The sequence below is a fragment of the Fusarium verticillioides genome, chromosome 3, assembly GCF_000149555.1.
Source record: "Fusarium verticillioides 7600 chromosome 3, whole genome shotgun sequence".
Classification (NCBI taxonomy): domain Eukaryota; kingdom Fungi; phylum Ascomycota; class Sordariomycetes; order Hypocreales; family Nectriaceae; genus Fusarium; species Fusarium verticillioides.
The window spans coordinates 2835166-2850164 of NC_031677.1; the positions used below are offsets into that span (position 1 = coordinate 2835166).

At 48.8% G+C, this 14999-nt stretch overlaps 5 protein-coding genes across 8 annotated transcripts in view; 2 read left to right on the forward strand and 3 right to left on the reverse strand.

The window, feature by feature from the left end:
- FVEG_05191 (hypothetical protein) overlaps window positions 1-1339 on the reverse strand; it is a gene marked incomplete at its 5' end in the record, with an annotated part of 3133 nt that extends 1794 nt beyond the window's left edge. The window contains 3 exons of the mRNA XM_018893292.1: window positions 105-844; window positions 995-1052; window positions 1184-1339. Of these exons, the coding sequence (XP_018750131.1) occupies window positions 105-844; window positions 995-1052; window positions 1184-1339 (954 nt within the window). The remainder of the gene's footprint in view (window positions 1-104; window positions 845-994; window positions 1053-1183) is intronic.
- A 1983-nt stretch (window positions 1340-3322) lies between these two features.
- Window positions 3323-6268, forward strand: FVEG_05193 (hypothetical protein). 2 transcript variants are annotated; one of them, XM_018893295.1, is made up of 4 exons: window positions 3323-4549; window positions 4607-5303; window positions 5361-5402; window positions 5451-6268. In XM_018893295.1, the coding sequence occupies exons 2-4, from the start codon at window positions 5258-5260 to the stop codon at window positions 5648-5650; spliced, it is 288 nt and encodes a 95-aa protein (XP_018750133.1). In that variant the 5' UTR covers window positions 3323-4549; window positions 4607-5257; the 3' UTR covers window positions 5651-6268. The 2 variants fall into 2 exon arrangements, with proteins under 2 accessions (XP_018750133.1, XP_018750132.1); XM_018893294.1 differs by having other exon boundaries at window positions 3323-5303.
- Window positions 3687-4894, reverse strand: FVEG_05192 (hypothetical protein). Its single transcript, XM_018893293.1, has 2 exons — window positions 4451-4894; window positions 3687-4390 (listed from the first exon to the last, which is right to left on the reverse strand). Exons 1-2 carry the CDS (start codon window positions 4507-4509, stop codon window positions 4288-4290), a joined length of 162 nt encoding a protein of 53 aa, XP_018750134.1. The 5' UTR covers window positions 4510-4894; the 3' UTR covers window positions 3687-4287.
- A 459-nt stretch (window positions 6269-6727) lies between the features above and the next one.
- On the forward strand, window positions 6728-13950 carry FVEG_05194 (hypothetical protein). The gene is made up of 3 exons (XM_018893296.1): window positions 6728-6747; window positions 6801-7142; window positions 7230-13950. The coding sequence occupies exon 3, from the start codon at window positions 7650-7652 to the stop codon at window positions 9162-9164; it is 1515 nt and encodes a 504-aa protein (XP_018750135.1). The 5' UTR covers window positions 6728-6747; window positions 6801-7142; window positions 7230-7649; the 3' UTR covers window positions 9165-13950.
- FVEG_05195 (CMGC/CDK/CRK7 protein kinase) lies at window positions 9360-14753 on the reverse strand. Of its 3 annotated transcripts, none has more exons than XM_018893299.1 (4): window positions 13951-14748; window positions 12085-13879; window positions 10365-12029; window positions 9360-10310 (listed from the first exon to the last, which is right to left on the reverse strand). In XM_018893299.1, the coding sequence occupies exons 2-4, from the start codon at window positions 13158-13160 to the stop codon at window positions 10067-10069; spliced, it is 2985 nt and encodes a 994-aa protein (XP_018750138.1). In that variant the 5' UTR covers window positions 13161-13879; window positions 13951-14748; the 3' UTR covers window positions 9360-10066. The 3 variants fall into 3 exon arrangements, with proteins under 3 accessions (XP_018750138.1, XP_018750136.1, XP_018750137.1); XM_018893297.1 differs by having other exon boundaries at window positions 12085-13168; window positions 13245-14748; XM_018893298.1 differs by having other exon boundaries at window positions 12085-14753.
- Between the last annotated feature and the right edge of the window lie 246 nt (window positions 14754-14999).

A 14999-nucleotide genomic window follows, 5' to 3' on the forward strand; every position in this document is an offset into this window, starting at 1 on the left:
AAAGGGGCATCATCCTACTTATACAAAGGATTGTCTGCGGCGCACACATCTGATTGCATTGAAGATAACGGGATATGACGATCGTGATGATGGAAGAGGCGCACACGCAGACTTGTGGGGGGCTTTTTAGACTTACCTCCCTCATGGGAAGAGAATACGGCAAATCCGGTACCAGTAGGTTTATGCTGTTCAGGGGTTCGAAGAGTCCAGAATGCAATGGGTCGACCACCGAACTGAGTGAACCAACTCTCGAGCTCTGACTGAGTGGTATCGTGTGGAAGTCCCGACATGTGAAGAACCTTGCTCCTCTCCGAAAGAAAAGCTCGAACATCGGCCCGGGCATCCATGGGCCGAGTCAAGACATCGGGATGCTCCTGGGGAGGTTGCGACTTACGAATCAACCCCCGGAGGACTCGGGCAAGAGTGACAGCCTCTTCCATTGCACGTCGTGGCGAGGCAGGGGCAAGAGCCTGGAGGTGAAATGGAAGGTTGTGCTTAATCGGAGCACTCGACTGAACGGGCTCAACCTCGAGCGCGGCGCAAATGTTGGAGAGCATCGAAGGTCCGAATGGCAGAGACTCGGGGTGGTGTTGCTGCCATCGCTGATACTCGGTGCGGAGATCGAAAGTGCGTGAGTGCTGCAAGTAAGGAGGGAGAACCACAGCCTTGTCGCGGGCCTCACGAGGCAGCTGAACACGGAGATCCCATGCGTCAAGAGTGACGAAGACGAAATCGAGGTTCTTCGAGGTTAAATACTCGGTAGCGAATGTATCGAATCGGGTGATAGCGTCTCTAAAGGTACCAGCGTTTCGAACATGCTCCCAAGTCAAGGTTGTCAGGCTGGCTGCGAAAACAGTGGGTTAGCTAAAATATTTTACCTCGACATGAAAATCTAGCAATACTGGGTTTCGGCATTTGGGCAATTGTCTGGACGAAAGAGTGCGGCATGGAGTATATGTGATGGAAAAGGAGCTATTAGCGTAAGAAAACTTACTACAGAGGGGCGTAATTGGAGTATTGACGGGTTTGACAAGGACGCTCTCATGCGTAATCTGGTAGTGGCAAGGCTAGTCAGCAATCGGTGTGCTATATGGAGGCATTGAATGCTTCTGGGGGGAGAATCTGGAACACATGGAAAATTTTGGGGGGAGGGTTTTGGCCGGGACAGGATGGTGTTTCTCACCTCCTCAAGTGAGTTTGCGTCGACCAGGATCCAACCAAGCTCAATTACTTCGGCCGAGTCTTTTGTCACATAAACGCCGTGCTCGTCGCAGGTAGTCGCAACATGGATGACAACATATCGATCGATGTTAAGCTGGGGAAGTTGCTGTGAGGCCATATTCGCTACGAAATCGCTCGGACGAGGGTCGGCTGCGAGTTTGGGAGGTGAGAAGAATCAGTATCTGATTTGCTGGCAGCGCGGACGAGGCGGCAGCGGCGAACTACGAGGGGATCTCGTAGATTCCTTGAGATCGTCGTAGTGATAAACAATCGAAAGGCAAAGAAATATTATGTGCAACTAGCCCGTGGCCCGGCCAGCTCGCGATGAAAGAGGTAGAAAGGTATACGTGAGGTGGGTGAGCGGGAAGTTTACGGGAAGCGGAACGGATGTGGATGTGGCCAGTAGTTGAAATGGCAGCTTCCAAGGTCCAGCCTTCAGGGGAGTTGGTGCCAAATACGAAATGGGCCTGAGGCGGGTGCTTTCTCTCCCAGGTGATCAGGCCCCGTAGGTAATGTTGTGGAGAATGTCAGCACAGGCTACCAGGCTATTTAAAGAGCCGGCCACGAATGAAGGGCGATTGTTCAACTTCATGGGCAGCATAACTTATCATATTATCGTTAGGTCATAAGAGATTAGCTGTGGAAGGTGGGTTCTGCAAAAAGTTGGCAGCTATTGCTCTTGGAGGCGTTGAAAAATTGTCTATTGCTATCGAAGCTCAAACTATCAAGTAAGCTCTACTATTAACGTCCGCTGTTGGCGCACTCAGACAGCTTTGTGTTGAGAATGGGGAGCCACGGTCACCTGCAAGGGGAAATGCGGCTTCAATACCTAAGGTACAGTACTTGAAATAGCGGACTATAAACGCAAGCTATCTCATAATGTCCAGATCCGGATACTCTTGTGATCCAGACACCTTCATGGCTCAGAATAAGGTGTTCTGATAAACCATAGATAGGTATACTTACCTAAGCTACCTATTGACCGTTGAAGTCAATTGACGAAGGCAACGTTTAACGGACCAATGTTCCGTAAACGTTTCTTGGCCTGATTATAATTTCTGGGTGTTCAAGCCCTTGGCATCGAAAAGCTGCTCTCGGTATTTCTTTACCTTAAGTGCCTCACCAAACTTTTTTACCAACAAAATAAATATGCTCCGGCTTGTACCTCCTCAACGTGTGATAATGCAGTCAAAAGAACCTGACGCAGCCGTTCTTGAGTTGGGATAGTTTGGAAGTAGGCTTGAAAATCTTCACTTTCCGATGGGTCCGAATCCTACCATCTCAAACTCGGGTTGATAATTCGAAATTTTGCCATTCCGCCCGAGTTCTCAACACATCAATATCGTCACGAATAAGGTACTACTAAGGTAAGGCACCTTTGCCAAGAGGCCCAAGACTACAAGTAACCATACCGCCCATACTCCACGTTTTTGACAGTTGGTAATTCGTTCTCCCAACCCGCTGATTTCTCGCAGCGACCACGCGTAATTATCATTGCCAACCACATTTCACGATGCGTATGCATGACTGAGGTGCCGAGGGAAAGGATTGGATGCGAAGTTGCTATGCTAGGTTCAAGGCGTTTGATAATAATGCTCCAGCAACTCAATTCAATCCTGCTGAGGTTTAAGTTACATATGAACAGGCTAACAGATTCATAATAGTAATCTAAGGTGACTACCTGTCAACCGCAGACACTGTTGTAGCCGGTCGACTAACAGCAATCTCCGGTCAGGCAGGGCGAAAGCTGTTGCAACAGGACAGTGCCAGCCTCATTATCGGAGCCTGCTCCAGACCCCGATTCCGTTGTGCTGCCACTGATTCAACAAGACAAGACGCTCTTCAAACGCTAATATATTGGTTCACACTCATCTGGCTTACACTTTGTGACATTTTAATAGTTACCCAAACAGGTGCTATAAGAATAGCAGAAATACATTATCAGTCAGGCGGGATTTCCACCGTGCGCGGACACATCCATTATTTACCGCCTGAGGTGAGGCGTCATCAACCTCGCTCCAACTACATCAGTCAGTCCACAATGATGTAGACCCCCTCACCTCTTCTCTTTTCTGCTGCCACTTGATTTTGGATCTTCATAATACTGAGTTCCCAGCTTGCCAGCGAATTATGTCTGCACATGACGTCTGCTGCGTTGTGAATGTAATATTATACAAGGTCGATTGATGAGCCAACTTTTTTGGATAAACGTAGAGCGGCTTTACGATGTACAGGATGGGCAACAGCGCTTATCATGAGTTGGGGATTACAATTCATGTTCTAAATCCCAGGGTGAGGGCTGATAGCCAAGAAGTTTACCGAAACAGGCCGCAAGTCTTCGTAGTTCATATCATCATATGGTCTGAGCAGGTATGAGGCCAGGACGCAAATGAATCCCGTTCAAACTTCTAGAGTAGCGAGATTATCTGATCGCCTTAACCAATACTATCTCAGCTATAAATAGAGCCTCCGTCAATGTTAATTAATTTGTTCTTTTCTTTCAGGACTACGGATACGGGGCTATAAGGTCAGTCACTATGTCATACCAGAGTATCACCATGCCAGACATGAGTTTCGGCTGGGGGCCAATAAGGATTGCAATAGTCAACACCATTTAGCTAGAATACAGGTTTACCTCGTATCAGTAGCTCAGATTCATCTTTAGAAAGGTCTCAGGGAGCAAGAAAACATAAGACTTAAGAAGAATATATCAAAATAAACTCAGCAAAGACCCCCTAAACTTAGACTAAATTGCCTTTTTCATCAGTTAGGATAAAGGTCTCAAGTTTTCTTGCCTCCTCCTGAAAGGGTACGGTGTTCAGCTTGGCGTGAAGACAGAGGTGTACGAATCGAACACTCTGAGAAAGGCTGCTCATTCTTCCCAACAAAAAGCGAAGACACGATAATATAACATCTGAGCAAAACCATTTCTTATCTACATTCGGCTGTGCTGTAGCATACAGTTAAGCCATATTTTCTCATTCTTTGGTTTTTCTCCCCTTCTTTCTCAATATGAAGATGGCCAGGTGACAGAAGGATACTTTTGATGATGGAGAGAATCTGTCTCTACTCCTTCGATCTTAGCCCGCGGTGGGACTTGGTACCTGGGTAAGTTTTCGACTTCCACAATGGTCGATGAGTGACGAGCAGCTCGTCCGATGTAAAAGAACTGTCCCATGGAGGTCAGCCACATCCTTCGTCTTGGAAACCGGACTTTCGTAGCTCGTACCTATGTATTAGCCACAAAAACCTTCTGATAGGTAGCTCATCAATCACATGTTCGCTCATCGATGCACCTTTGCAACGCGGCACTGGCTAGAGGGGATGGGTATGTAAGAATCACTGCAACTCTACGTTCCAGTGGAGTGCTAATCAAGAGAGGAAGCGCTGTGATATGAACAACATGATGCAGGTGATAGTGACGTTCTGAGCATTGTCACGTTAGTGGTGGTCTACAGTATCCTAGCTTCTTGTATTGTTGTTATTCCTGGATGTAATTGGACAGAATTCACTGGTGAATGATTCAATAGGCCAGTGACAATAGGTTCCGCCAAAGATCTTACACACTTCTGATAATAGTGCATGGGAATTACGTTGTATGGTATCCCTCGTTCAGTGTCATGCTAAGGTTGATCTCCTTGACCCGGATGTCAAGATCAGGGTTGATCCTTTTTCGTAGAAAATATCACTATTACTACCAGGGCATGAGCTGCTTCGCCACAAGATGGTTTCTTGGGATTTGTCACGGCGAAGTGTATGCCGACGTGGCCTACGTCATAGCTTTCCATGGCGTTACAATCAAGAATACCCAAGGTAGATATGCGTGACAGGTTAGTAGCGAAGGCCTCACGTTACTTGGAATTATTCACGTGGCGCACATTTTCAGACGGCTTCCGTGACGACCTTGCTTGTCTATTTTCTCCCTCCGTCAGCTACATATCCTCTCAGCTAACAGAACGCGAACTCGCGACTTTTTGAGTCACCGACAAAACTACCTCCAAACCTTTTCTCAACCTTGCATCATCGAGTCGCGACTATGGGTGCTATTTCTGCCGTCTTCCTGATCCTTATTACAATTTTCTGTCAGTCGCAGACTCCACCTGATCGTATAATGCAGAGTAGAACTAATGTGGTCGCAGTCCCTCCCATCGGCGTCTGGGCCGTTGCAGGATGTGGAATGGGTATGCAACATCTCTCTATCGGGCTGCACTCAATGCTAACCTTCTCAGATCTGTTCATCAACATCTGCCTGACCATTCTTGGCTTCCTTCCAGGTCATATCCACGCCTTCTACCTTGAGTACATTTACTACGATCGACGAGAACAGGCGCGCGAGGGCCGTTTTGCGACAGGACCTGCGCCTGGCATTTACTCCGACAACGTGCAGACTGGAGGACAGGGCTATGGAACAATGGGGCGCGCAGCATAAAACGAATAGACGTTGGTGGCAATCGACTCTATTTTTGGGCTGTATATTCGAACTCAGGCGAAGCTGTTTGCATCAACTATGTGTTGCATATTCGCCGGCATCGGCTTGGATAAAGGCGTGCAAGGAGCCAATGCCCAACCTTTGGATTACAGAGGCCAACTACCTAGGTACCCTAAAGTAGTCTGGTGTGAGAACGGCGACGCAGGATCAACATGATATTGTTACACTAGTGTCAAATGACATGTAGTACACGCTAGAGAGTGTTGAATTCAAGTTAGATTTCGATATTAGTTCATGCTGGTGAGGGAAGGGGTTGAAAATCCAATTAGAAAGAAAGGACAACACAACGTCTTCATGTATCCGTGTTGTTGAATATCCCTGCATGTAAAATCAAATAACTTTAGAAACGTACTGGGAACTAGATGCATAAGCTTTGCTGCGTAATGGCTTGGAGGTGTGAGTTGTCCGCCTTGGCTATCCCGGCATGTGCATTGATATGTGCCTATGCCCACAGCAAAACTACGAATGTATCCCAATACATATGTCGTGCTAATGTATTTGGTAGTTGACAGGAATGATGTCAAATATACCACACACCAACCAACAATTTAATGGGAAGATCTTGGTTCGTAGGTTTACTATCTGTTCGTTTCGCCAAAGTTGAAAACCCCCGTTTCCAACAGGCTGGACATTCGTGAGCAATGATTGTTCATATCAAGGTGGTTCAGGGTAAGTACCTACCTAGGTAGGGTACTCCGTACCTTGGGTAGGGATATATTGCCGAGAGCTTTATTGCAGAAGCATGCATGGAAGCCAATGAAAGACAATGCGGGGATGTTGTCTGAGACGAGCTCGATCCTTTAACTGAGTGCCTAATTATCGACAGCCACGACACTCTTGCATAAGGGCCAAATTTGGATTGTCCCGATTGGCTTCGCTACTTCCTATCAGCCTCAAGAATTAATATCAATGGACTTGGAGGGAAAAGCAACGAAACGCATGTGAGAGAAAATAACACCTTTGCCCCTCTTTCTTTCCTTTATTCTCAAAGACACCTTTACTCTTGCAGCTTGCGGTCTCAGATACAGTGATATGAAGTAAGTGGAGCTAGGTAGCTTCATGTTCAAGGCCTGCCTGACTGTACAGCCAGCATCCTCTGCAAGATTGGAGGTACCAACTGGACAGGCTCTCAACCTGACTTATTGCCTCTCCTCTCCTCCTCCTGCGATCTCATCATCTATCATCTATCAACTCGCATCTCACATTTCCACCAAGAACAAACTAAAACCCTTCCTTGCCTTACCGACTACGCCGTATTTGTAGCCGAAGAGTGCCATACTGTTCTTTTTGCTACTGTCGCATCTCCTGCATCCATCGACCCACTGCACCGAGTCTTGCATCAACGGCTTGACCCTCAGCCAAGACAGAATTAATATAACAGAATCCATGGTTTTACGTTTCGGCGCCTTGCTGGTTTCCATCCCTCATTAAGGTAGGTATTCATTGTTCTAGCTGGCCAATCCACACAGCCTCTGGGTCGATGAATTGTTCGGAGCACATCGTTCCTAACATCCATCAGGTACCTTGCTACATACTACCTGCCTGGGAGCTAGCCCAAAGTACTAAGCTTCTTTACCGCTGCCTTTCCCCGGGACACCTTGCATAGGTATCCTAGACCGACTGTTGACCACGACAATCATCATCCCAACATCTTCCCCATTCCAGCGTTCGCTTGCCACCCTCAAGTGTACACGTCTGTACAGATACTAGCTACAAGGCCATATGCAAAGCTCGAGTATACTACGCTATCGCTCTGCCGCTTCGGAGCAGCCAATGCCCGCCCCAATTGGTGTACACCTGGGGTGACATTTGCGTTTGACCCGAATCAATACCTCGCTCTATCGCCTCCAGATCCCACAGTTGTACACAAAAACAAGCACAACACACACACACCACACTCATACTATATATATACGGAGTCAGGTCCCAATTCACCATTATGCAACCTCCTTCTCCAGAGGATGTCCTCCAGCCGCCCCAAATCCATCAACACAAATCATCTCGACACCACGCCTCTACGTCAACCTCATCAACACCGGCTCTCAGCAAACAACGTCCACATTCTCTTCAATTCTCCTTCCCACCCCTGTTCCAGACGAACGCCTCATCGACGAGCCTGGTGCCCTCAACTGCTGAGGGAAAACCCATCCCCGTTGACAATTCAACTGCTGAGCATCGAACGTCGGCTCTTCGAGAGTTGAATACCAATTTCCCCACTCGCCATCGATACGCACAGTCTACTGGTGCCCAGAGCAGTACCTATTCGCAGCCTGTGATCGTGCGAAGCTACTACGCTCCTGTACCAGCGCAGCCCGCGGACAGAGGAGTCATTGTTGTCAACGGCCGAGGGCACCGCTCAGCACTCTCAGAGAGTAGCGGTCCTTCAGCTTTCGTACGACGAGTGCTGCCTTTCGGTACGGGTTCTGCCTCGGTCCGGAATGGAATTATGGGCACAATGGCGAGAAATCGAACAAAGAAACGACTCGAGAATGAACCAGAGGAGCCAAAACTTCCATCCGTCGAAGCCTTCCGCTTCAAGAGCTTTATGGCTAATCTAGAAGACCAGAGTGGCGGTACTGATATAAATGCTGATCTGGATCGTATCGCAGAGATCTGTGCTAAATCGCGATACTCTCTTAGCAACCAGTATGAAGTTCATTATGCTCCCCATGGCTCAGGTTCGTCGTTTATGGCTCCAGCTATTGAGAGCCAGGAGGCTCATGGACCCACCCTTCAAGCGGTGTCATCCGACGATGAGAGAAATATCAAACAATCTAGAAAACGACCGATGGGCGTGAGGAGGAACAGCAGAGCCATGGGAACATTGGAGACCATAATGTCATCGAGCAGATCATCGGATGAGGATAAATCAAAGAAGAAGTCCGCTGCAGAGATTGCCGAGGACGTTCGCGGCAGAGCCGCACAAAAAGGGTCCAGCAAACACGGATCACCGGTCTCGTCTGAAGGAGGAGCCAGTGAGAATGTGTTTCTGGAAGAGGAGGATGTAAAACAACGGCCACCTCGCCAAAAACGGTCCGGTTCATTGGCCCTCATTGATGGTAATCGGTTGAGCATGCACCTCCATGATTTGGATTCAAGTCGACCCACGGCTGCCGGTCTTGTCAGTGAGCCTGCCTTACCTAAAACATCAAGCAGCCAACTTGAAATCCGAACAGCACCTGAGGTAACAAACAAAGAGCATCTCCCTGGTTTGCCAAAGAAGGGCCTCGCAGCCACAGAAGGACTTGACCAGCCAGTTGTCCATGGCTCTATATCTGCAATCGAGACATCTAACCAGAGGAGCAATTTGATGTCTACGCTTAGTGGTTGGATGACTTGGCATTCGTCTGATACTTTGCCGACGACTAAGGGCCGGGCGGAGGTTAGTCTACGTGAGCTTCTGAAAAACCGAGATATCAAAGGAAAAGGTGTCGAGGCGACGGCGTATCAGTAAAGAAAAAGACGAAGCTCAAACAAGAGGAACACAGCACTCTTGTTCAAAGACATACCCGCATACTTTAAAAGGGCAGTTGGGTTGGGTAATCACCCAGAATTCAACGCCCAACAATGATGTAACGAATTACTCACGATTTCACGAAGCCAATAATGATATGATTATGGATGGGACAGATACAGAGAAGTCAAAAGTATGAGATCATCTGGTTTTCTCAGATCGAGCTGCGTATCGAAACTCCAAAAACGGGTTGGCAATAGCAGTAAGCAACATCTGTATGATGGGACTTCTTCAACGACAACCCAAGATAACAGGTACCTGCATCATCTTTGACTGGAGTCCTAGGACTCGCCGCATATAAATAGACGTCAATGATGCACTTAGCTGGCGGCGACTGTCTTCCCGAGGATGGCTTAATACATATTAATGGGCTTTCGCTGTCTAATTGTCGCCCCTTGTCTTTGATTCACTGTCTTGGTCATTTCTATATAGCAACAATACTTTGCCATGCCTTCGTCAAAAAGAAAAAATCCGTCCCCGCTCTATGAACACTGCAGCGCCAATAGGCAGGATGCAAAAAAGGAGACCATGAAGCCAGCAAAACAAACAAAAACCCGTGCCCGCGTCCATGCATTAGCAATGCTTCAGGTTCCAACATGAGAGGGTATGAAGCCACCGAGACTCAAAAGAAACGAATGATGATACATTGAAACAAAAACGCCAGTCCGCTGATTTGGTCCCCTTGGCCTATGGGGAAACGCCCAGCAAGAGGACGAGGACGGGGAATGTCTGATTGCCTAGAAGACTTCTGCAGATTGGGTAATGCCGTCTGGGTTCGAAAGTACCAAATGTGTAGCCGAGGAGTGATCGTTTCGAGTGTATAAATCAAGGTATCATGAATATTAGGGCTCAGCGGTCGAGTTCGGTGGTGCGACTGCCGGCATGGGCTTGTTTCCACCATTCTTATCAACCTGCAACCGCTTTGTGTCGCGCTGGTCGGTCCCTTCGTTAAAGCGCTTCTTGTCTTTCTCTTTGTCCCGCCCGGCAGTCTCTTTAGCCAGCTTTCTGGCTTCTCTCTCGCGTCGATCGTTCTCCTTTCTCAGGGCTTTAGACTCGAATTCATGCCAGTCATTATGTGTTGCGAGTCTACGGATTGGTTAGTTGGTGATGTTTATCATAATGCAAGCTTGATCAACTTACTCTGTAGCCTGGCGGGCTACTGGTGCTTCTTCCGTAAAGTATGCATGTTGGAGTACCTGTGCAGCGCTGGGCCGTTTTGCAGGGTCGTAATGGAACATGGCGGAGAGCAGGTCGAAGGCGGCTGGTGACATTTTATCACGGTACTTCTCTGCGAAGACATTCCTTCTCTTCACAGTTGGGCGCAAAAGTTCAAACCAAGCCATATCAATGAGATTGGGCCAGTCTTTCAAGTTCGGCGTGCCCATCACGTTATAGATCTTTTCCAGTTGGCTAAGCTCGGTCCCGTCCCCTGGGAAGATGGCATTTCGATCAAAAATCTCAACCATGACGCATGCTGCACTCCATACATCAACAGCAGCAGTGTACTTAGTCTCGCCAAGTAATAGCTCTGGCGAGCGATACCAGATGGTGATGACTCGATTGGTGTAGTCCAGCTGGTGACGCTTGGCGTAGAATCGGGCGAGGCCAAAATCAGCAATCTTGAGGACTCCTTCGTTACTGACGAGTATATTTGCAGCCTTTATATCGCGATGGAGTACCCCTCGCGTATGGAGATAATCCAAGCCCTCGAACATCTGTTTGGCGAGGTCTTTCTTTTGAGCCGTCTCCAGTTTGAATGTAGGGTGATTCAGCAGCCCCGTGAGGTCATGCGACAGGTATTCAAACACCATAAAACAATCATTTTTTTCGACCATGACCTCCTGAAGATTGACGATATTGACATGTCTGAGAGACTGGAGAAGCTTGATTTCTCGGATAGCTGTGACGGGAAACCCATCACGCTCGCCTTCCATTCGAATTCGTTTGAGGGCGACCATCCCCTTTGTGTAAACATTCAGGCCCTTGAAAACTTTGCCATAAGTACCAGAGCCAACGACTGACTCGTTTCCGGGTTTTCTGAAGAAGACAGATTCCGAGTCCACCAGATCAGCTGGTAGAGTCGGTCTTGGCTTTGGTCGCTTCATGATTTTCATCACCTTACGCATACGGGGCGCAACTTTAGGGCCTTCGGGAGGATGGCGACGCTCGTGGCGTGACCGTGAGGAAGCTGGCTCTGTCGGTGCACTTCGGGGAGGTTCGCACTCTTGATCTCGGGCCCGATCTCTCTCTCGATTCTCAGGCTGAGGTTCTCGTCGAGGTGCAGCATTCAACTTTTGTGATATCTCAGGCTTTGGGGCAGTGACCACTGGCTTTGATGAAGGTTTAAAGGCAAAACTGAACTTGCTACCAGATGACCCTCCTGGACCAGATGGGGGCGGTCTGTTGGGGGTAGTCAATGGGTTTGCTCTGTCTTCAACACTCTGGCTGCTGTCTTCGCCCAATTCATCGTGAGATTGGAATACTCCTTCCTGAACACCCATAGGCTCAGGGCCTGTATTTCCGTGGTCGTCCACATTGCTGAAGCGTTCATTGCCTAAATCGTCGTGGTGTCCTCTTGAAGGAAGGCCTGAGTTCCAATGAGAATTCTTGAAGCCACCTCTCCCACGACCTCGAAAACCGCCACCTCTGTAGCCACCGCGGTAGCTCCCCCCCTGAGGGTACTGCTGCATCGGGCCGGTCGGAGCGGCGTATGGCGGTGACCGTGTAGTATTGGAATGATAATGGCTAGAAGGGCCACTTGGGGGACCGTAACTACTCCCCTGAGGATGCTGAGGTGGGTAGGGCCTAGAATGGCGTCAACAATCGATCAAATTTGTGCTTGTTGCCAGGGTTTACTTACTGATGACCATTCCATCCACCACGCGATGGTGCGTAGGGTGATCGAGAAGGCGAGTTATGGTACGAAACGTGTTGGGGTGATGGGGAATATGGATCATTACTGATATGTGATTTTTGGTGATACTTCGGGTTATAGCCTCCACGAAGATTGTTTCTCGAGGCCATATCTTCGTCAATATCGGACCTCGAAGAATGACGCCAACCGGGCGACCCTTCTCGAGATCTCCGTCCCCTACTTGCTTGAGGTGATCGTGGTGGAAGCTGTCGCCGTGAGGAAGTCCGCCCAAGACCCGACGTCCGTTGATCCTCGCGAGATGATGCACGAGCTCGTCGGGATGAAGCCAAGTGATGCTCTGATGTAAGCGATCGGCTTCGTGACCGTGGCAGAGGTCGGTCCAATTGGGACTGAGTATCTCGGTCTGCACGTCGCGAACCCGAGTCCGACTTTGCTGGAGATCTAGGTCGTGAACGTGTGGGGGATTTAGAAGATCGTTCTTCTTGGCGAGGCGATGGTTTACGTCGGTCGCGTGAGGAGTGCCTGGCGTGCTTCCTAGATGGAGACTCCAGGCTGATGTCCCTTGTCCTTGGCTTGGGGCTCCTGTTTCTTCTGGATCTCTTTCGATTGGAAATGGTCAAAGAAGGGCTCCGACTTCGATGTCGTTTGGCTGCCGAGGGCGATGCCCTGCTGATATAGTCGTGGCCTGGGCTTCGGCTCTGGCTGCGCCGTGGAGGCTTCTCCTCGATTTCGCGATGGCGTTCTCGGTAACGCGGAATAAGATCTTCAACTTCTGGTACTCGACGTGACGCTTCAGGCGTTAGACGAGAAGCGCGATCACGATTACGATCGTGTGAATGGCGACGACGGCGAGATGAATGAGGTTCTGGTCTTGTGAGTGGGCGGTTGCGGCGTGCGTCGGAATCGTGGCGAGAATCGCGAATTTGACGGGGAGACCTTGATCTCTGTGAGGGTTTCATTCCTCGCTCATGTCGAGCCCCTTCTCCTTGGTCATTAAGTTCTCGCTCGTCTCTCATGGCAGCATGTCGACGTCGACGTGGAGGTTTGGATGCGGTCTCCATGAGTGCACCTGGGCGGCGTCGAGTTTTCAGTGGTTACTTAGGGGCCGCACCTTAACCGGTGGGAATGACCAGGTACCTACCTACCTTGAGCCTTGACGTCGGTGACCCGCTCACAATCAGTGGCCCCCGATGGTCGCGGGGAATTTAACATGTAGGCTTTTTGGCCCAATGCAGGTCGGGGAATTTTTTGTCATCTGCAGAATCAGCGCGATTGACGCCCAAAAAAAAAAGAGAAGAACAAGAAAGGGGAAAGAAAGAGGAAAGAAAAAGGAATGATGAGGCCAAGGATTAGGGTAATGTAAGTTTTGCGCGGGAGTTGCCTTGTCAGGATTTGTTGATAGTTCAAGCTTGCCCCGAGTAAACTCATGTCCCAAAGCACCAGAAGCTGGTGATAGGCGCAGAAATGATCGAAAGGGGCAGAAATCTCAGGCTCTTAACAAGCTAGATGAATCTCCAGCATACATGCACTTGCACGCTCTTCTAGCTCTCTAGGCGTTATTCTTTTGCCTATGCACTGGCTATAGTGCGGCTTCCGTCCAGAGATCTTCGCCAATATCAAGCGCCTTGGTGTTAGCTGTTGATGGTTGGATCGCTTGGGTTAACCCCCAATGGTTCCACCAGGTGAGAGACAGCATGATCGCATCGTATCGCTGCTCTCAAAAGAGCAAATGAACTATATACGAATCCATGTGGATAATTTACGACAGTCCAAATCATGACTGTGACTTCCTCTTAACAAGTCAATGCTCATCCAGCTAAGCCATCCGGGACTTCGAGCATGAAGACACACCATGGCGACGCAAAATCCACCCGCTGCGTCTAAAATAGTGATTCATGGTCTCGAACAAGAACAAGAGCCAATAAGCCTGCCAAATTCTGATAAAAGAGTCATGCTGCCATAGATTATCGACCCTTATCAGATGACTCAATTCGGAGGTCATCCGAGACCATATTAACACTTTTTGCTGCCGTCGTGGTAAATCAAGATTGGATCATGAGACGAATTACCCCTTCAGCCAGTTAAGTGATGCCCAAATCAATGCGTAACATTGGTTGGTTGCAAGGCAGAGGTTCCCTATGCCCGCGGCAATGAGGGACCAATGTTAAAATGAGAACCAAGTGTTAAAAGGCTTCAGCGTACGAAGCAGATCGCAGTGAAACGATGCAGGAGAATGAGAAACTGGTGCAAAACGGACAAGGCAGTGATAATTTCAACCTGCATCCATCTTGGCAGACCAAACTGAAGTATGAGCGGGTTTTCCGGGGCTTCAGTTTTATGAATGAAGTTCCAGTACATGTGGAGATTCTCGAATGCGTCTAAGCAAGCTGCATAGTTTCTGGTTCATCAAAACGAGGCGTATGGAATAGTGACGAGGTTCAAGGGTATGCTTATGATGGCTCGGGTGGTCGGAAGGGGATGGGAGCACTATATAGTGCGCTCGGTCGATAGACGGTTCATTTCATCTCGTGGCCAGTCTGGCCAAATGGAAATTGCAAGCCATTTTGAGACTATCGTCCAGGTGTCGCCTATTATCACAGTATCAGAACAGCAGCCATGTGGTCATCATCTGGCGATTGTGACTGGGTGTAGGTTGTTGGTTGTATCCTCGTTGTGGGAATTCCAGAGCGCCGGGAAGAGCGAGCGTCTTGGTCACGTGAAAACACAGATGCACGTGGCCTTCTCTTTATCACAACCTGGAAAGAAGCTGAACCACCACCAAACGGATGGTGGATTGGAGAATATCAAGGATACGTCTTGGAGAAAATTGTCATTGTACTTAGGTGTCCGGGTATAGGTTGTCTCTAATTGCAATGGGACTGGTGAAAAGACCATATACC